The sequence below is a fragment of the Nothobranchius furzeri genome, chromosome 1 (assembly GCF_043380555.1).
Source record: "Nothobranchius furzeri strain GRZ-AD chromosome 1, NfurGRZ-RIMD1, whole genome shotgun sequence".
NCBI classification, from domain to species: domain Eukaryota; kingdom Metazoa; phylum Chordata; class Actinopteri; order Cyprinodontiformes; family Nothobranchiidae; genus Nothobranchius; species Nothobranchius furzeri.
In genome coordinates, this window is record NC_091741.1 from 91,894,874 (window position 1) to 91,916,880 (window position 22,007).

A 22,007-nucleotide genomic window follows, 5' to 3' on the forward strand; every position below is an offset into this window, starting at 1 on the left:
CCCAAATCATCCTTCCATCCACATGATAATTTTGTCTGGTTTTCTTTTCCACAGAGCCAAACGGAGCCATTTTCCCAGGGAGAGTACAACGTGTACAGCACCTTTCAGAGCCATGAGCCCGAATTCGACTACCTTAAGAGTTTGGAGATTGAGGAGAAGATCAATAAGATTCGATGGCTGCCTCAGCAGAACGCTGCACACTTTCTCCTCTCCACCAACGGTGAGAACAGAGATGATCTCCCACCTTTACCCCCCTGCCTGAGGGCAGCCAGAGCCTTTTACTGAAACGTGACTGAGCATTTTGAAAAGGTCACAGAGTGGGACACATTTACAGAGGCCTGCAAAAAGCTCAAATGGAGACATAAATTGATGAGAGAACAATTGCAATTTTTAGAATAATATCTGCGTAAATCTTCTGGATGTAACGATAAGTAAAATTACCATTAAACGGAATAAAAAGTGCTTACAAGTTTATTTAGAAATGTCTAAACGTCTTTCCTTCGAATCGATTTGAAAACTTATGGTCAGAGTCAGATTTGACCTAATCTTTTTAGTAAAGTGTGACAGTTTAGTTTTCACAGATCTGAAGCGCGTTAGCATGAAGGTTGTGTAGCTTTGCGGAGAGCTCAGAATTTATTGTTCACCTCGTGAGTTTATGGCTATACTGGTAGATGTATAGGCGCACCCTGAGAGCCCCATTATTGATTTCTTTAACTACTTTATTATTTATAGCTGAGGCGATGAAAAATGTAGGTGCTGCTTCAGCAGTTGTGTGTTGATGCTGCTGAGACTTTCTGTCAGAAGTTTCAGCACAAACCAAAAATCTGTCTTTCAAGTCTGAGATGGACTCGTCTCTTCCGACATTTGTACTGGGTTTGTTTTGAATGCTATACACACTTTTAGGGGTTTGGTCTGATAAAATATGCATTCATATTTAGTCTTTTGACACATTTTTAGCTCTTTCATCAGACTTCTGATATATTTCTGACTAGAAATAATTTTTCTTGCTGTAATACAAACCTTTGATGCTCCGTAGACCAATTATAGAATGCTATTTGGTTAAAAATAACAGTAATGTTTGGGGTTTTCCAATGAACTTTTATCTTGAATAATTGCTGTGTACATGCCACTTTTGTCCACATGGATTAGAGTTGACTAGAAATCAGTGTCGGCCTCTCAAACGTTTGTTTTAACAGAAAATCTTTAAACACACAGAAGCAAAAAGGACCATTTTAGCAGAACTAATAGTCTTTAAGTCTACATTTCCTCATTTTGGCAGCAAAATACACTTTGATTTATCTTGGACTGTTAAATGATTAAAAAAACTTAAATAGGATTTATTAGAGGCCTTTTATGACAAAATAATCCCAGTTATAGTCTGGGAAAGCTAAACACTTGCTTTTTAATTTAATTTGATAATCAGATGAAAATTTCTTGTTATTGATGCAGGAAGCTGCAGCATCCGAGGCGTTTTAATGTGAAAGCTTAATTTCTGATTATAGAAAATGTGTGTGTGTGTGTGTGTGTGTGTGTGTGTGTGTGTGTGTGTGTGTGTGTGTGTGTGTGTGTGCGTGTGTGCTTTAAGATGACTGCTCCCTTTGGTTTGTCTTTACACATCCTCTGCCAAAAAATATACCAACTACAGCAAAATCAGAGGAAACAGAGAAAGCATCACATTTCTTTCCTGTGTGTTTTCCAGATAAAACCGTTAAGTTGTGGAAGGTGAGTGAAAGAGACAAACGACCAGAAGGGTACAACCTGAAGGATGAGGAAGGTCGCATCAAGGACTTGTCCACAGTCACCTCTCTGCAGGTATCTGCCTGCATGTCCGTGTTTTCAGTGAATGACTGTTTGGGGAACGAAACTGGGTCAGTGAATAAAGCTGTGCTTGCATGTGTTGAAAATGGGTCACTGGCACAAGGTACACACATGAATATGTGCGAGTTAATGGGGGTGGTGAAATCCCCGGCTGTAAGCAGCAAAACGTCTGCACTGGATCCAAACTGGTTAAAGGATCAGCGTCTCTATTAGGAGGTAAATCTCAGCGGTTAGTGACTCACAGTCTGCTCCTGTGGCTCTGTGTGTGTGTGTGTGTGTGTGTGTGTGTGTGTGTGTGTGTGTGTGTGTGTGTGTGTGTGTGTGTGTGTGTGTGTGTGTGTGTGTGCGCAGATGTCTGTCTTTGTAGACATCTGGGAGTGTGTTCAAAGTCAGTGTTTGAAGAAAAAAAGTAGCATAATTCCATTTTACACATACACTTTAAGCTATGAGCACAGAAATGCCTTTTTACCTTATTAAAATGTGTGTTTTTGCTCTTTTTTATGCATTATTGATGTTAAACAAAAATGTTAAATGATATGAGAGATGTAATAACATTTTGTTAATTAATAAAAGTGCTGTAGCTCAACATTTTTTTCTAACAGAAGTGACCGTACTCCCCATCTACCTTCCAGGTGCCAGTCTTGAAGCCCGTGGACCTGATGGTAGAGGTGAGCCCTCGGCGAGTGTTTGCCAATGCCCACACGTATCACATCAATTCCATCTCAGTCAACTCTGACTACGAGACCTACATGTCAGCTGACGACCTGAGGATCAACCTGTGGCATCTGGACATCACCGACCGTAGCTTCAGTATCCTCCAGTGCCATCGTCACTATAACAGAGATGGAGGAGGAACCCAAAAGAACAGATAATGATGCATATGTTCACACCTTTATGCTTACACATGCTCAGTATTAAACCCTGCCCACACACACACTCATATCAACACACACAGCTCCTACACTCCAAATCACACTTAGATGTACAGAAAGCACGCGCACGCACACACACACACACACACACACACACACACACACACACACACACACACACACACACACACACACACACACACACACACACACACACACACACATCACTGGGGGAGGGGAATACAGGTCTTAAGGAGACAAACTATATCCTAATGAATAATTCAGAGCCTGCATAAATATTTCAGCTCCTCTCTGAACTCTAATCCACGTCGGGGACCAAACACTCACACCCCCAAACCAGATGGTTTATTATATTTCTGTACACCTGAATACAGATTTACTTTTCTTCAAACAATCCCCCAAAGCCATGTTTTTATTGGTTTGCTTTATTCTGCTGTGAACAATTGAGTGTGTTAGCTGTGTTTTCTCACACTTATGCTTGAGTTCTACATGGACTTCTACCACTTCAGTGACTTGTTTTTACCCCACTTACAACACGGATGCATAAACAGATGATTAAATTCAGGTGGATCATAGAAGATTAGGCCCGAGGACCCGGTTCTGTTCCATTTTCCTTAGCGACGCCTCCTTCTATTAGACATTGTTGATATCAAACCAGCCAACATGGAGGATCTGACAGAGGTGATCACAGCAGCTGAGTTTCACCCCCACCACTGTAACCTGTTCGTCTACAGCAGCAGCAAAGGCACCCTGCGCCTCTGTGACATGAGAGAAGCGGCGCTGTGCGACAAGCACTCCAAATGTGAGTTAACTTGCTGAGACGTAAACGTTGTCGCATCTTGTTTTCAACTGTGGCTTTAAAACCCACATGGCATTCGGCAGATAGAAAAATTATATTTATTTTTTTGCTCTTTTTCAGGTATTCTTGATTTTAAAGTCAATCCCATGATTTCCACTTTTTATTTTATTTTGACCCGTTATTTCCCCTTTTAGACATTTTTGTAGACTTTTTTCTTTCCACTGCAGCTGATCCTTTCATCCACCTCAAATCTTCACATGTGAACTTCAATGATTCTCACAGGATTAATCCTGAAAGCACGCCTGCACAAATACTAAATTCAGACCTGTGCTGTTTGAGTATTGCGGTTTGCCATAAATCTAAATGGTTTACGATCACAGCACGTGTCTGAGCCTTTAAACGAGGTTTCTTTAGTCATCTTTCAGAGTTTCATTTGGACGCCACAGTTACGTATAAATCTGAGTAAATTTGACTACTAAATTCTTCAGTTTTAGGTTTGGGCTTCTTGAAAGGGCTTCACACATCACATCCTGTTAGTGGCACCTTCAAAATAAAAGTCCCACAAAAGTGGGTTACATTAACCCATATGTGGCTCATTTTATTAACCCTTTAGGCCCTAGGCCTTTTTTCTTTGGGCCCTGGCGCCTCCCAATTGGGGGCCTTTGGAGTTTCATGTCCCAAGTGTCAGTGATTGTTTGCATTCCCCGAGCACAGCTACAGCTACAATCAAACCAGTTTAAATCGTAAAAAAAGCAATTTTTGATTTTTGATACATTAAGATAAAATAATTTAACTTTATTTTAGAAAAGCTGTCCTGTGTGTGAAAGTGCTGACAGGATGGAGGTTGTTTGTTCAAATTCCATTTAGAAAATTTAGTCAATTGTTTTATTTATTCCAGGGGTCCTCAACTAAATTTGTTCAAGGTTTTTTTGTTTGTTTCCAGCAGACACCAGTGAAGGTCAGATGCTCTTCTAAAATAAAGTTCAAATATCATTGTATCTTAATTTATTACAATTTGAAATGGCCTTGCTTCCCATCTGGGCTGTTTGATTGTGGTTTTAGTTGTGTTTGGAGAATGTGGACAGTTGTAGATGTTTGGAACATGAAACTGTAGAGGCCCCCAATTGGGGGGCGTTAGGGTTAAACAGGTTAATATTTTAATCAAATAGGCTGAATCAGCTCCAAATCTTTCAGTTTCGTAAATTAGCTCCTCGTGTTTTTTGTGTTTTGCTGTTTTTTGCTAACGGTATTATCTAAATCATGAATATTAGCTTGTTAGCCTTTAGCTTAAAGCTATATTAGGATCTTTAGGCTACTAGTTTTAGGAAATTTTATTTGAGATGTTTGCTGTTATTTATTTTACTTTTTCAGCATATGGAAGAGGATTAGTGTCACTGAAATGACATAAAATTAAAAGAAAGAGAATTCTGACTTTTTATTTTTAGAATTCTGAGAAAAAAAAAGACATTCTCTTTCTTTTCTGTTCGGTGACCCTAATCCTCTTTCGTATTACGGTCTGTTTAAAGCTCATTAGTTATTTTACCAGCTGGGTCATCTCAAAAACAGTAAATAAAATGATTTTTTATAAGCATACAGCATGCAGTATTTCTTTTTATTAGTTAAAACATCTTTTGTTTAAACCTTGTTTTTGCCACAAGTCTTTAGTTTTATTAACGTGTCAATAATTAATTTGACACAAATGTTCTCATCACATGCAAGGTCTCCTGTCTTTGCCAGTCCCTTAGTCTTCCTGCTGAAATGTTTTCCATTTAATTTACTGCTCTGACCATGAGTCACTGGTGCAGTGTTCCCGCACAAGCTGTGCTCAACATGAAGCAGGGGCGATCATTGTTTTCATCACTGTCCATTTTTCAAAAGATTTTTAATTAATGTTAGCTAGAATTTCCTGGTGTTTATAAACAGAATCACATTGGCATAAAGCTGAACTCATCATCTTTAAGGCAGCATTGGCTCGTCTTTATCTTCATGTTTTAGAGATAATTGGCATCAGGCTTAACAGCACTCATCCTTCTTTGCTTTAATCTCTCCTAACTGCTGCAGTGTTTGAGGAGCCGGAGGACCCCAGCGCTCACTCCTTTTTCTCAGAAATCATCTCTTCTGTGTCAGACGTGAAGTTCAGCCACAGTGGTCGCTACCTGCTCACTAGAGACTACCTGACAGCCAAAGTCTGGGACCTCAACATGGAGAGCAAGCCCCTGGAGACATACCAGGTGCGTTACTGACCATAAATGACAAACATGGAGGAAGGGACTGGATATAAGAAGAAACACATGAACAGTAATAATGTGGTAATACATTAATAAGGAAATGTCTTCAGGAATGAAGTGTTTGGTTGTAAAATTCTAACTTGATTTTGGTTAATTTCTAGAGATCAGGGGTCATTTTAGGGTACAGTTAGCATGTTGTTGGTCACGTTTTCTGTGACCCTCACACAACACGCTGTTGCTCCACTGTTCTGCTTTCTTAGACTTTGAGGAGATGACACATTAGATAGGAGTTTTGTAAGTTCAAGATCACTATCAAATTTGACAAAACTTCTACAACCAGTTTCCTGTTTCCACACATGAATGTCAGTCAGTGAGAAACAGGTCAGCACAACATCCACAGGTATGGGGACAGCAGTAGCTCAGGAGATTGAGTGGGTTGTCCAGCAATCAGAAGGCTGCAGGTTTGATCCTGGCTCCAGACAAAGAATTCTACTGTTGTGTCCTTGGGCAAGACACTTAACCCGCCTTGCTGGTTGTTGGTGGTTGGAGGAACCAGTGGCGCCTGCACTCAACAAGCATTGCCTCTTTTAGTGTGCCCCAGGGCAGCTGTGGCTACATTGTAGCTCGTCACCACCAGTATGTGAATGTGCTTTGGAGTCCTCTGGTTCTGAAAGGCGCCATACAAGTGCGGGTCATTTATCATGTATCATTATCATTTAGGCCACCATAGCAGTTCTCCTCCACACCTTGGCTGTGCCTAGAAATCCTGTCCATAAAAGTTATGAACAGAATCGGTAAAAAAGGGCAGCCTTAGCGGAGTCCAACCTTCACTGGGAATGAGCCCGACTTACTGCCGGCAATGCGGACCAAGCTCTGACACCGGTCACACAGGGACCTAACAGCCCATATCAGAAGGTCTGGTACCTCATACTCCAAAAGTACCCCCAACAGGGCCCCCTGAGGGACGCAATCGAACGCCTTCTACAAATCCACAAAACACATGCAGATTGGTTGGGCAAACTCCCACGCACCCTCCAGGACCCCCTAAGGGTAAAGAGGTGGTCCGGTGTTCCATGGCCAGGATAGAAACCACATTGCTCCTGCTGAATCTGAGGTTTGACAATCCATCAGACCCTCCCCTCCAGAACCCCTGAATAAATTTTACAAAGTAAGCTCAGGAGTGTGATCCCCCTGTAATTGGAACATACCATGCAGTCCCCCTTTTTACGTAGGTGGACCACCACCCCAGTGGAACTGCCCTTGATGTCCACACAATATTGCAGAGCTATGCCAACACAGCCCTACAACACCCAGAGCCTTAGGAAACTCCAAGCAGATCTCATTCGGGGCCTTGCCACTGAGGATTGTCTTGACCACTCCATAGACCTTGACTCCAGAGATTGGAGAGCCCAACCCAAAGTCCCCAGGCTCTGCTTCCTCACTGGAAGACGTGCCGGTGGGATTGAGGAGGTCTTCGAATTAGTCCACCCACCGATCCACAACGTCCACAACATCCAGAGTAGAGGTCACTAGCACACTGTCCCCATTGTAAACAGTGTTGGTAGCGCACTGCTTTCCTGAGGCACCAGATGGTGGACCAGAATCTCCTCAAAGCCACACAGAAGTCTTGCTCCATGTTCTCACCAAACTCCTCCTACACACGTGTATTTGCCTCTACGTCCACCTGAGCTGCATTTCGCTCGGCCTGCTGGTACCTATTAGCTGTCTCTGGAGTCCCACAGACCACAAAGATCTGATAGGACTCTTTCTTCAGCTTGACGGCATCCCTAACCACTGGTGTCCACCAGCGGGTTTGGGGATTGCCACCACGAAAGGCACTGTGGATCCTGCAGCCACAGCTCCGGTTGGCTGCCTCAGCAATGGAGGCACGGAACAGGACCCATCGGACTTAATGTCCTCCGCCTCCCCCAGAACATTTTGGAAGATTTGTTGGAGGTGATAATTGAAACTTCCTCTGACAGTAGACTCCACCAGGCGTTCCCAGCAGACCCTCACAATGTGTTTTGGCCTGCCAGGTCTGATCGGCATCCTCCCCCAAAATCAAAGCCAACTCACCACCAGGTAGTGGTCAGTTGACAGCTCCGCCCCTCTCTTCACCCGAATGTCAAAGACATGCGGCTACAGACCAGATGAGATAACAACAAAGTTGATCATCGAGCTGCGGCCTAAGATATCCTGATGTCAAGAGCACTCATGACACCTTTATGTCTAAACATGGTGTTCATTATGGACTAGTACAGAAGTCCAATAGCAAAACACTACTCAGATTCAGATTGGGGGGCGTTCCTCCTCACCACACCTCTCCAGGTCTCACTGTCGTTGCCCATGTGAACGTTAAAGTCCCCCAGCAGAATGAGGGAGTCACCGGAAGGAGCACTTTCCAGCACCCCCTCCAAGGTCTCCAAAAAGGGTGGATACTCTGAGCTACAGTTTGGTGCATAAGCACAGACCACAGTCAGGACCCGTCCCCTCACATGTAGGCAGAGGGAGGCTACCCTCTCATTCATCGGACTAAACTCCAACAAACAGGCACCAAGATGGGGGGCTACTAGTATGCCCACCCCTGCTCTATGCCTCTCAGTGGGAGCAACTCCAGAGTGGTAGAGTATCCAGTCCCTCTTAAGGAAACTGGTTCCGGAGCCAGAGCCATGCGTTGAGGTGAGTTTGACTATTTCTAGTTGGAACCTCTCAACCTTGCACGCCAACTCAGGCTCCTTCCCCACCAGGGAGGTGACATTCCACATAGCGAGAGCCGGCTTCTGTAGCCGAGGATCAGACCGCCAAGGTCCCTTCGGCCACCTCCCATCACACTTTGCATCCAACCGCTTTGGCCCCTCCCACAAGTGGTGAGCTCATGGGACGGGGGACCGTCGCTTCCTCTTCAGGCTGTGCCCGGCCGGGCTCCATGGGTAAAAGCCAGACTACCAGATGCTCGCCGACATGCCCCCCCTTCAGGCCTGGCTCCAGAAGGGGGCACCGGTGACCCGCGTCTGGGCGAGGGAACACAGTTTCCATTTGTATTGTTTATCATAAGAGGTCTTTGGGCTGCACTTTGTCGCATATCTCACCAAGATTTCCAGTCTCCAAAATGTGCTTACGCCAGGTCCAAAGATTGCTTAAAGTTGAGCACATTTTTCCATGAAGTTTTTATTTATAAGTCACAAAGTTTGTGTTTGTGTTGTTGAGCATAGTGTGTGTGTGTGTGTCTTGTGAGGGCCTATCAGGCAGCCAGGAGTGGGAGGCTAAGATGCACCGTGGCTATTTATAGGCTGCAGAGGTTCCACTCATGAAGTGAAGCAGGAAGGAGGGATACCTTACACAGCCGCTGACACCTAGATCTGCAATGCAGCATGGAGAGGGAGGATGAGGGGGCGGAGCGAGGAGAGGGGCAGGTAGTGTTAGGAAAGATGAAAGAGGGGAGGAGAACAGGGAGAGTAAGAGAAATATTTGTAAAATTGCATATTGTGGGTGAAATAAATACATCTGTGTCAGTTTAGGATTGGTCCTGAAACATGTCCTGAGTGTGCGATTGTGCACAAGCTCGGTATTCTAACTCTTTAACTTTGTTACTGTCCACACTTGACATCATTCAGACATCCAGGGATTAAAACCCGAATCCGAGCTGAGTTCAATGGCAATCAGCAAGACTGGAGGTGAATTTCAGAGCTACTTTATCTATCTTTCTTTGGAGTTGAAGTATGTCTATGTGCACAAATATCAAAGGTGTTCCAGAGCATACAGATTGTTGATAAACCAGGAACACTTTACATATAATGAGTCTACCTCATGTATTACTTTAGTCTACAAGACGGGACAGAGTAGACTTCTTGAGGAAGCTCAGGAGGGAAACGTGTTGGGCCATCACTGATTTGGGTAGCAGCATCAGAGCCTGGGATCTAAAATGGCTCCACAACCTGATAAGGCTGGTTCTGATCTGGGGAAGACTGTGGGAATGATGGTGCAAAAGATTCTTCATAAAATCAAAAACATGATGACAACCCTGACCATACTCTTCATGACACCATCATGCAACAACAGAGCATCTTCAGTCAGAGGCTTCTTCAGACCTGCTGTAACACAGACCACTACAGGAGATCCTTCCTGTTCACATCCATCAGCATCTTTCATGATTCTTTGATTACCAAATGAGATCCCTATTATTACTAGTATTTATTTTCATTATTGATTTGAAGAATGAGTTACAACAACAGTTAATCTTCTGGGATTAATAAAGTATTTTCGAATTTGAATTCAATTTGAAATTAACTTTGCACCATATTCACATTTTTCCAGATCCACCTGCATCTTTTTACGACAATACAAAATAGTAACACACAGTGTTTGTAATCTGATTACTGATTTGGAAGTATTCATGCCTTAGATTACTTGTTGGTGAGTTGTCACCGGCATTATTGTTTATTGTTATGATGCACAATACACACCTATATATGTACAAAAAGTGAATTTTAAATGACTCATGAGCTTTTTCTCACTGCTATTTGCAGGTAGAAATACTTTTGGTAAAAACTTTTTTTTATTCTTCCAGAAATTTGAGAACTATTCACTAATTTAGAGTCATTGTATAAGTGTAGATGGATGTAAGTGGTGTACAAGCTTGAGCTGACCTCAGCCTGACTGCTTGTTGTTTTGTGGGCTGGTGACTTTCTGCAGAATGTGAAAGGTGGGGTCCTAATGCTGCAGGAAGCAGCAGATTTCCAACGCTTGCATCACCAAACCCACAGATTGCTGATGCAGACAGGTCGAATGGTTAGTGGGAGGGTGTGTGTTCACGTGTGAAGCTTTATTATCGCTCCCTTGGAAGGTGTGATTAAAAAAAAGATGGGATGTTAACAGATTTGGTGAAATGGAAAAAGGGATTCGATTAAGAAGTTCTCCTGGACGTTGGTGTTGATGATAAAATGCTGCCTTCTGGGAGGTTTCTGTTACATCCATGACTGAACTGAAGCGTGTCCTCTGTCCTGAGCTGTGTGTGTGTGTGTGTGTGTGTGTGTGTGTGTGTGTGTGTCAGATGCAATTATATTCCTTTGTGTGTATTTATCCAGGTACATGATTACCTCCGCAGCAAGTTGTGTTCACTTTATGAAAACGACTGCATCTTTGACAAGTTTGAGTGTGCCTGGAACGGATCGGACAGGTAAGTAATCCCACCTGCTTCCTGGTTTCTGTGTGTACAGAAATGAAGATTAGCTGATGGGAAAAATGGAAAACCCATGCAGTGGATTTCTATTACGCCACAAATGTTCTAAACCACTCAGTCTCGTTTCTACGTCCCTTTCAAGCAGCCAAATATGTTTTAAAGGGTCTCGGTCAATAAGACTTTAGACTTTCAAGACTGTTAAATAATTATCATTCTCATTGTTTTACTCGAGCTCGATGACATCAGACAACAGGTGCTTCAAAACTAAAAGTGGACAAACAGCAGAAAAGAAAAAGGGTCCACTACCTTCAGGTTATGGGCGATATCTAAAAAGTCATGTTTTCAGGAAAAGTGTTACAAACGGAAACCTGACTCAGGACCAGCTTTTAGATAAAAGGTCTTTGGGAATCACCTTGTTGACAATGAAATGATCATTTTTGTTTTGTAAACTGCTGTTTTTGGTAGATTAAACTGAAGAAACTAGAACACTCTGTGTCTTTGTGACAGACCACGGATACAAAAATGCCTAAAGATCAATTATAAAATAGTTTTGTGCTAAATTATGTTTCATCCAATAAATTCAGGAGCGATTTTATGCTTGAATGACTCAGGTCAGAGTTAAGTGACTTAACTAACAGCCAAAGGAAAATATAACATTCCTGTGAAAAGGGTCAGGTACTAAAAAAAGAAAAACAAACAGTAAAAGTGATTCAGAAAGTCGGTGAAACTGTCTCAGCAAACCATTCCACATGTTGCCTGGCTCTCTAACCACTTTAACATTTTACTGGTTTCACATTAAAACCATCTCTGTTTATCTGAAGAACTTTGTCTGGGCCTGTTTGTATTTTAACGAGAGGAATGAGTTTCCGAGTTTGGCTCCTTTAATTTAGTCATCTGCACTACTCTGCTGACCCTTTGGTGACCCCTCTCCTCCTCTTCTGTCCAGTGTGATCATGACCGGAGCCTACAACAACTTCTTCCGAATGTTTGATCGAAACACCAAACGCGACGTGACCTTGGAGGCCTCGAGGGAGAGCAGCAAACCCAGAGCTGTGCTGAAGCCGCGGAGGGTCTGCGCCGCCGGAGGGAAGCGGCGGAAGGACGACATCAGTGTGGACAGCCTGGACTTCACCAAGAAGATCCTGCACACGGCCTGGCACCCCACTGAGAACATCATCGCCATTGCTGCCACCAACAACTTGTACATCTTCCAGGACAAGCTCAGCTCCGAGATGCATTAATGAACGGACGTCAGAGGTGGATTCAAACCAGTTTACAAGCAAATACAGAGCTACAATAGAATGTACATTATTAGACTCACACAATGGATCACACACCCAGGAAGATGCCTAACACACACACACACACACACACACACACACACACACACACACACACACACACACACACACACACCTAATCCCTCACCTCCTCCTCAGCGTCCCACATCTGACAGGGAAACAAGGAACTGTCTGGATTATGGTTTGGAAACGTGTCCAAACTGGAGCTTTTTAATGATTATCCTGTAGATCGTGCTCGGTGGTGTTTTGATTGCTTCAGCTCAGCGTCTGAAGGTCATCAGATCTACAGACTGGAGAGATGTTTACGTTCCTTTGTCCTTTTTGATTTTATACCTCTTCTTTCTCTTCTCCTTCCTCTTCTGTATCTGTGCTCTCATGCAAAGCCTATTCTTATCCCCTTGCCCACCGTTTTGTGTATAAAAATATCTTTGCGCTCGTTTACCATCAGGACTGATGATGAATGGGGCTTTTACATAGCTGTCTTTCATTTCTGATGATATTTTGTTTCTATAGCTTCTTGTTAAAGGATGTTGATGATGGTGACTATGGTGACAACATGAACTAGTTTGTGTAATGTACAAGGATGACCTTACGACCCTCCCCTCATCCCACCAGACGCCTCCCTGATTCAGGAGAAACAGCTGAAAGAGGTGAAGCAGAGGGTTTGTAGAGGAAACACCTACCTGCAGTATGTTAAAGAAACGACGATTTTCTCTGCTGAAAAAGGTCCAAACTTATCCGTTTGCGGTTTCTGCTTCTGGTCCAGGGCTGTAACGTGTGCTGCTTCAACTCTGAATACGTTAAACTCAGATGAAGCAAAAACGTTCGACCACTTTCAACAATCAAGCAAAAAAAGAAAAAAAGATGCTGCATGTCCAACAGATTTATTCTGAGTATTTATAAATTGACTGACAGACTGACTTGGCTGCCTTCTTTAACATTTAGCTGTAGAAAGGATTCAGGGGCCCCGGGGCTCCGTGCAGCACGAGGAACCATAGGCGACCGAGCCTTTCTGTGTTTATTTGTGTCCTCTGACACTGAAGCATGTTTACCAGTGTTTGGTTTCTACACGTCTACAAACCAGCTTCTGCTCACCGAAAGTGGGAACCAAATAAGGAGCGTTTCAAATAAATGTTGTACTCTGAAAAAGGAGAAAAAGAAAAACATGACGGGCCTGAGCGGTGTCTGTATACATCAGCTCCTTCTGTTTTGTCTGTCGACCGACTTCAGACCCGATCGTCTGTTGGTGATTGCCTCCAAAGCTACAGCAGAGCGATGGCACTTTGTTCTATTTGGCGTTCCTCACTGACCACGTTCGCAGCTGTGCTTTTATTTTGTAAAAGACAGCTGTTTCTTCCTTGATTGGTCTTTTTTTTAAACATCTTTCAAACTCCACCTCATTGAATAATGTTGATTCACATATTTTTGTCTAAATATATGTTGACATGATTGTCAGACAGTTATAAATGATGTTAATATGCTTTTTTCTGAATAAACAATCCAACAAAATTGCATCCAATGAGGAGATGGTTGTGATTTTTATTGTAGGAACAGCCTTTCAGGCTCTAGTTTTGTAGTGTCAGGTGCCATCTAGTGGCCATTTGGAGTCATTACATTGAAAGAGAAAAATCATTATAAACTTATTTCTTCTGAGCAGTTCTTACTCTCCTATGTATTTGCACAAACCGTCTAGATTCAAAAATAAACTTAACAAAAGAACACATTTAAATAATTTTCATTTATGTGAAAGATGACCACTGATAAGCAAATGATGGCAAACAAACCATCAAAGAGCTCATGTTTTACCCATTAAACATCGATGGTTTTACCACATTTATAGGTCAAAGTACAGAAAACCGTAGTGACGATCAAACTCACATCAGATTTAAATGATCAGTAAAGTAAACCTCTGCACAGCAGAGATGGACACAAACACTGGTGAAGACAACCTAAAACGGGCAGAAAAAACTTAATGGCTGAAATGATCTAAATCAGGTGTTTTATCCTTATTTTTTTAATCATTACTGACTTAAGGCACTTCAACGATGACTTCATGGATGAATGTTTAACATTAGCTAAAGGCTGACAGCAAAGATGTGATCAGCCATGTAAATAAAACTTCCTTCAATAATTACACCAATAAAGTGATAATACTGACTATTTTAGCCTTAGAATATATCAAAAATATTGCCCAAGATACAGAAATGTTTGTTTCAGACAGTGTTTGTATTACAAAGAGGAACTAATCGTTATTACTTGGTTAGTTAACTCTAGTGAACGAGCACCCATGCTGCTTACGTATTGTTAGGCAGGAAAGTTTCTACGCTTTTAGATTTTGGCTCAAAAGCTTTAGGGACACGAACACGTGGATTTGATAAAAGACTGAGGATCTGTCCACTCTTCTAAACCTGTAATTAAGAGCTGTGCTTTACCATCATTAGTGCTCTTCAGCAGAAGAGAGATTTTAATCATCATCTCTCTCTAAAAGGTGCGTTCCCTCTGCCCGTCCTCTTCAGTCTCTGTCTCCGAGTGCTCCTCCAGCCGAGCGGTCAGGAAGGGGCTGAAGAAGAAGTCAAACCCAAACTGGAGGGCACTCTGAGCCGTGCGTCTCCAGTCGTGTTCGATCTTGTATTGCTTGCGGCTGAGGACGCGGGCGTCGCCACATGAAATGCAGTGGATGGCCTTCATCTCAAACACGGGCCACTTGGAGCCCAACCGCCCCTCCAGGATGGTGCTGAACTCCACCAGGCTGCCAGAGTTTAGGTGTAGGAGCACAGACTTGAACTCATTACTTGCTCGCAAGACAATGTCCTTAGTTGCGTCTTCGTCCTCTATGATGGCCCCGTTCTTGGTCTTCCTCTCCAGAGGCATGCCCAGCGTCACCTCAAACTTGTAGCGGTCGAACCGTTTGACGTGGCAGTCGTGCTTGGCCAGTCTTTTGAGTTTACAAAGCGGGTTTTCCACAGGAGGAGCCGGAGCGGGCAGCGGCTGGGGATCAGAGAAGAGTTTCACCTCCTCACATGGTGGGTAGGGTTCCCCGTACAGGCAGCGCATCCAGTCCCCCAGGAAGACGGGCAGCAGGTTGATGACCGACTGTGGCCCGTTCTCAATGTCCGTCACGCGGACGTATTTAAAGCGTCCTGTCCAGGTGACACGGTGTCCTTCGAGATGAGAGCAGAGGACCTGGGTCTGGGCCATGTTGGACTCCTTCCACGCCATCGGCCCACACATGTTGCTGTACTCGGGCCACGTCAGGGGGGAGTTATACACCTTCATACCCTCAGACCTGTAGACGTACATCCAACAGAAGAGCATCACCGCGCTCAGCCACACCAGGATGAGCTTCACAATGCTACTGTGAGACAAAGACCGTAAAACCCTGATGGGGTTGAGGCTGAAGCGGGTCCAGAGCCTCAGCATGACCGGAACGCAGCAGACCACCAGCGTGACCACCATCTTGGTCACCTCCAGAGTGAGAAACCACTGCACCAGTTGGATCATAAGCATCGCGGCTAGGCCCAGCGAGAGAACCGGAAGGGCGAATACAAAGAGGAAGTAGCCCACACAGGTTCGGATGAGTCCTATGGGTGAGGCGTTGTTGAGGAACACCAAGCAGAGCTCACACCAGGTGAAGCAAACGAGGTAGGGCACCAGACAGAGGTAGATCCCCTTAAAGCCTCTCAGCTGGGCCATACGGAAGAGGAGATAGAACAGGTGCCCATACAGAAAGCATGGTATCCCCAGGTTTAACACCAAAACATCTCCTACAGGCACCTTGATGAAGGTCATCCCCAAAACCCGGAGGATCCAGAGGGTTTCCGGCAGCAGCTGAGTGAGGGAGCACGCTCCAGAGAGAACCTCTGTGACGAGGGCTTTGCGAGCAAAGAGCTGAGCAGAGGCGTGAAGGCTGAGGAAGGCCATGGTGGTGAAGAAGAGAGCGACGGCGGCTAGCTCCGAGCAGGGGATCCAGGATTTATCAGCAACAGGGAAGGAAAAAACGACAAAGACCACAGAGAGCAGGAAGTACCTGAGAAAACAGACAGTTTCAAAATAAACTACAAATACAACCACTTTATACTTTCTGTTGTCGTCACAGATGCTGGCCTCTAGGCAGACGCTGTACTCACACCGGTTAAACCAGAACAAAGCTGAGCAGAATTATTCACATGAAAATGAAGGCAAACAAGAGACTAACTTACAGATAAGGTTCCAAGTGTGTCCATCCAAAGTTCGTCTCCGCCTGCTCCAGATCAAGTCCCGGTTCAAAATGAGCCAGCAGGTCAGTGAGAGCTCGGAAACGTTCCCATGCCTTTGAATTCTGTGGAGAGAGGTGGGCTGTTTTTGTCTTTTCCACAGCCAGGTGGAACATTTCATCACTGATGACCAACCTGAAATACACGCAGCGTGCAGATGACCATGGAGAAGAAGGAGAGGTAGAAAATCAGCAGAGGGATGAGGAAGATGAAGAACTCGATTGTGAGGTTGGAGATGACGAAGAAGAAGATGAGTGCGTTGATGTGGTGAGTGGGGATCAGCGCACTGAGCCACTGCATGCCAGCTCGCGACGCCCACTCGATGAGATGCTCCTTTATTTCCAGCAGGGCGATGAGAGGGAACTTCAGCATCTGGAGGGGAACATGAGACTTTTCATTTCACTTTGTTTGAAAAAGCCCTTCCACGAACTTATCGGACGCCCAAGGTGCTGGACAACACAACCATCAATAACAAGTGCAAACCAAACAGCCATGAAAACATAAAACCTAATAAAAAAGACCACATGGCGTGCAGGATAGCGAAGCCACGCCGCGACCTTCAGTGAGTCGTCGTGAAACTCTTTGCATGATTCAAACATGTCTAACCTGAATATGGAGCAGAAATAACCTCATGAGGTTTAACAGCAAAAAGCTGATCACCTTCTGATGTAGGGGCAGCTCATCGGGATTCCTCACCACCACATGGTCTTCATCATCATCATCATCCTCAGCAGCAGCCATGACGGGTGACGGTGGAATTCCCTGAGCGTACCTTTTAGTCATCTCCACAAAGTCATCAGGTCCAACATGGGAGCAGGCTGCAAAGCAAAGCCAGATTATTTCTGTAATAATAATAATAATAATAATAATAATAATAATAAAATATAACAGAAACCTCCAGAATGACCACATGATCACATAGCAGCCACGTACCCTCGCTGGTGACCATGGTCTCCAGGACTCGCCTCTGCTTCTTAGCAGAACTGTTCAGAGGTCCCGAGGTAGCCGGTTTCCCTGAACAAGAAGATAAAAGGGCAAAATGGAACAAAATAAAAAGTTTTTTTTAAAAAGGTAACAATAACAAGGTTTGAAATCTACAGTTTTCGGTTTTGTACCTGGCTCTGCGTGAACATGCTCGACGTTCTCCAGCAGTTCAGACACTGCCACTTTCTTCTTCTTCTCTGGGTTTAGCTTCCAGTACATGAGCAGCGCCGCCTTCCTGACTCCTCTCTCAAAGCGGGTCTCTGTGCACAACCTCTTCACCTGCTCAAAATTCTCCAAAGTAATGCCTGAGGAGCACAAGCAAACAAAACAACACTAACTTCCACAGCTACGCAGAAAACAACAGTACAAGAGCAGCAGCAGCAAAGAGGTTTGGACCTTTCCTGGAAGCCAAGCACTGCTGCAGCAGTTTGACAGCATCTTTGCGGCCCTGTTTAGCAGCCTGGACCAGCCAAGTGACCGCTGTACAGTTGTTCAGTTCTTCATCACCTTCTTCTGCCAGGGCCAGAAAGTAGCGGCCCATCTGGACATGCATGCAAAAATAAGGCGATTAAACTTGCAAGGAAAGCAGCACTGGGATTTACTGACCTGCCCTCCTGCCACCGTACTGCTGACACTTTTCATGACTTAGCCGAGCTGCTCCGTTTCAACCATATGGCTGTTTAAGTCAACAGTATTTGCAATATGTTGGGAGAGACTGACCTTTGTCTGTGCTTTGGCATCGCCTGACTTTGCTTTCTTCTCCAAATCGTCAAAGCCAAACTCTTCCTCTGGTTCATCTAAAACAGAAACAACATTCAGAATTCCCATGAGTCCCAAGAGGAGCCGGTGAGCGAGGCAGCAGCCAGTCGGTGTGTGGGCGGCTATAGGTGTCAGAGAGAATACCAGTCATCTCCAGTTACTGGCATCGTATCCCATCCGGTGCTCCTGCTATGCTGCAGCAGCGTGACCCCTCTGTGTCAGCCCTAAAATAACAGGTTGTTCAGCTGCGGGATTTATTATACAACACACGACTCTAGGGATAAACCTGCTCTCCCTTACATCAGCTGCACCACAAAAGTGTATTTTATCAGCTGGCGGTGTCTCCAGTCATGGTAGATGAGACTAAGTGTACTTTACAGAATGGCTGAGGTGTCAGATGTCACACTTTTCAGGAATACTCCATCTTGATCTCATTGTTAAGACGTTTAAAATTTAAAACACATCTTTCTACAGGAGAAAAGTCATGTCCAACCACACTGCCTGTCCAGAGGAAAGACATCACCTGGACTTAATAAAGTGACAAAATACCAGTAATCAGAATATTTATAAGGTGCTAGAAAATAATTAGTGCTTTTGTTGGATTCCCATTAGGGATGTAAGAAAATATCGATATGGCAATATATCGTGATATTTTTCCCAGCAATATTATATCGATATTCAAAAGCCGTGTATCTAATTCCTGAAAGAATTTACATGCAAACATTTGTGTAGTTTCTTTTCGTTTTGCGCAATTCAATCGCCACCCGCTAGCTGGCAGCAGTGTGCAGCGGGTTTTGTTTCCACCACTGAAATGTAAATCCCTCCATCATGGTTCAGATACCTCATGTTAAACATGTTATGTATCAGTTTGGACTGTTTATTGAACACTCTTACAATAAATTCAGTAAAAAAAATTGCTTGTAACGTCTGACTGAATGTATCGCAATATATCGTGATATATTGTATCACCTCCCCTGTATCGTGATATGTATCGTATCGCCAGAATTTCAAAAATACACATCCCTAATTCCCATCATCTAGCTCTAGACAACAAATAAATGCAGCCACTGGATATGAATGCGACTTTACAGGTGATTAATGTAGTGATGACACAGCAAGCTCCACTATGAAAAAAGGCAGTCCAACTAGGATATTGGTGTGGGTGTGATTGTTTAGGACTGGGCATTTATTTGAAAGCCACAGTTGATTAACTAAATAAAAAAATAATAGGCCAGACTCTGGGTTTTCCCTACTGCAGCAGGAAGGGAGCAGCTGCTTTTCATATTGTATTAGATGACTGTGGTTGTCATGGAGACACAAAACAGCCTGGAAGTATTGGATTCACTGATTGCTAAGGAAGAGAAACAAAGTTGTGAAGATTTAGACCAAAGGTTTGAGTTTGATCCCCACCTGGTTCAGGTGAGCCAGGGGATTTTGGCGCTGCACCAGCAGCCCCAGTAGCTGAGGAACCAGTGAACAGACTTCCTGTTGATGCTGCGTTGAGCTGAGATCTGCCTGCTTGAGACAGACTTCTGGTGGGACGGCGAGGAGTTGCGGATGTCAGGGAGGAGAGGGAGGAAGAGCGCGAATGGAGAGCTGGACGAGGAGAAGCTGTGATGGGAGAAGATGGAGGGGTTGGGATTGTGAGCTTGGACTTCTTCTGGTCTGTGGTAGCTGAGGAGCCCAGGGAGGATGTTCCTGGTCTCATGGTGGTGGTGGTGGGGGAGGAAGGACTGAGTTTTGGTGTGGGCAAGCTGCCCGCAGGTGAAGGGTCCATGGCTAAAGCTGATCAGATAAAACAAGATGAAGAGTTAAACCGAGATTAGAAAAAAACTGGCTGTATGGGATAACAAGTGAACATGTACACAGTAGCAACATGATTTGATTTCCAGCGCTAATTCTTTATATTTTACTTCTAAAGCAAGCCCATGTTCCTGTAATCTTTAAGTGATCTTGATCAGTAGTTTTTCAGGCTTTCTGGAGGTCTTTCTTTGACGTTTTCTGCTTTTTCACTTGTTTTCAGTCTGGCTTCATTCTGCTATGTTTGGGTGTTTTCAGTATTGGTGCACAAAAAAATCAAACATGGCCAGTATTTGTCCTCATGATCACCCTCATTGTTGATAATCCAATCTGAAACAAAATGAAATCAGATTTTTTTTTCAGTCCACGAACTCACCATCCCTTAGTGCTAAATTGTGCTAAGAATAACAAATGAAGTTCACCAGAAGCTATAAAATGTATTCTATGAATTATTGTTCTTTTAGAAATAATGAGCATCGTTCAACAATGGTATCCGCAGGCTGGAGATCTACAGAAACAGAAAGTTGGTAATGGCTCCAAGGACAGCATTAGTGCTTCTTTCATTTTAATGTATTTTTATCTTATTGGCCTTTCCATACACCAAACTCTGACTTGTGAATAACTGAGATAATTAAAGGTTCCTAAACTCAAATATTGAAATGGTGTGGTGTCCACCCACGACAAGGCTGTAGTTGTATAACTCCATTAAAACTGGATCTTTGGACACTTTAGCTACCAGCATACAGTCACAGAGTCACAATTTATTCCACTTTTACATGGCAATATCTTGAAAAGTACCTAAGATGATACAAGTTGACATAGCTACATAAAATAAGATTATAGCACCAGCAATGGAACATCCAAAGATAAAAACCCCGCCATGCAGCAACTAAAGAGTGAGGTAACTCTCAGATCATGGACTGTGAGAATGTGTGAAAAAGCAGTTCCAATCTTTAAAGACCTCCAGAAGGCATGGATAACTATTGGAGAAGCAAAAAAAGAGAAACACCATCTCCTTGAACAGTACATATTAAAACAACTAGATGACCTTCAACTAAACACCTGTTGCAAAGTGCAAAGCTTATAAACCATTTTCACTTCTAACTTGAACACAGCAGTACATTAGATCACAAAGCAAGGGGAAACATCAGTGAAACATTTCCCATAAACTAGAGCGTGCTATAAGAGTGATTACATATAAATAAGTAAAATAGCTTTAGAAATAATAACAGCTTTAAGACGCTCTAAAGAAAGGGATTAGATAGCAGAAGCGTTCTAATAACATTTGTATTTTTTTCGTACCTGTACAGCAACCATGCCACTTAAGGCTCTTTGTGGTTCTGCTGTTAACTTTATAATTTTAACCTTCTGTTATCATCAAAGCTAGAAAGCCGTCATGTTGTCTCTTTAGTCTATTTTAGACATCAATACACAAGCTGTGTTGCTAAACTGAGAAGGTGACATCTTTGAAGCGAGTGGAAATGTTGAGTATCATGTCCCAAGTAAGATGTACAATTATTATACAACATGAAAACAATTGACATGCGATATCTTTAACAGACCAATATATAAAAGTAGCTAAGCAAAGATTTGGCTAACGCTAGCTACTCTCAACTCACCGTTGAAGATAACAAACCGGTTAATTTCAAGGCATTCAAATGAAATGGCTTGTTGAAAAATCTCAGCGTATTTTATTTATTTTTCGAAGTCATTCTTCTTGTCTGGTTCTGGAAAGTCATCATGTTTAGTCATCTCGTTCCTCTCTGTCGAAAAACTATCCACACAATTGGTCAGCTTGATGCTCACGCCTACATTACATTTTACGAGTTGTGATTGGATAATAATCACTGACACTTTTCTAAACGAGATTTGATTGGTCACAGAAGAAGGAAGTCAAAATGTTTTCTTTTAGGCAAAAATAATCAATCCCCGAAAGGTAGAAGTGATTTTTACTTTTGGCGATAATTTAAGACTACTTCACATCGGTTCACGT

General features: G+C 43.4%; 2 protein-coding genes across 3 annotated transcripts in view; one reads left to right on the forward strand and one right to left on the reverse strand.

Moving 5' to 3' along the window:
• Nucleotides 1-13,732, forward strand: part of LOC107376627 (serine/threonine-protein phosphatase 2A 55 kDa regulatory subunit B gamma isoform) — a 30,492-nt gene extending 16,760 nt beyond the window's left edge. For both annotated transcript variants that reach the window (XM_015945840.3, XM_015945850.3), the window contains 7 exons: nt 55-220; nt 1,700-1,812; nt 2,451-2,628; nt 3,349-3,513; nt 5,572-5,741; nt 10,823-10,914; nt 11,864-13,732. In XM_015945840.3, the coding sequence (XP_015801326.1) occupies nt 55-220; nt 1,700-1,812; nt 2,451-2,628; nt 3,349-3,513; nt 5,572-5,741; nt 10,823-10,914; nt 11,864-12,158 (1,179 nt within the window). In that variant the 3' untranslated portion in view covers nt 12,159-13,732. The remainder of the gene's footprint in view (nt 1-54; nt 221-1,699; nt 1,813-2,450; nt 2,629-3,348; nt 3,514-5,571; nt 5,742-10,822; nt 10,915-11,863) is intronic.
• A 5-nt stretch (nt 13,733-13,737) lies between these two features.
• wfs1b (Wolfram syndrome 1b (wolframin)) lies at nt 13,738-21,811 on the reverse strand. The gene is made up of 10 exons (XM_015945825.3): nt 21,634-21,811; nt 19,625-19,999; nt 18,176-18,252; nt 17,852-17,996; nt 17,587-17,760; nt 17,405-17,485; nt 17,132-17,289; nt 16,607-16,843; nt 16,418-16,536; nt 13,738-16,245 (listed from the first exon to the last, which is right to left on the reverse strand). Exons 2-10 carry the CDS (start codon nt 19,989-19,991, stop codon nt 14,700-14,702), a joined length of 2,904 nt encoding a protein of 967 aa, XP_015801311.3. The 5' UTR covers nt 19,992-19,999; nt 21,634-21,811; the 3' UTR covers nt 13,738-14,699.
• Nucleotides 21,812-22,007: the final 196 nt, after the last annotated feature.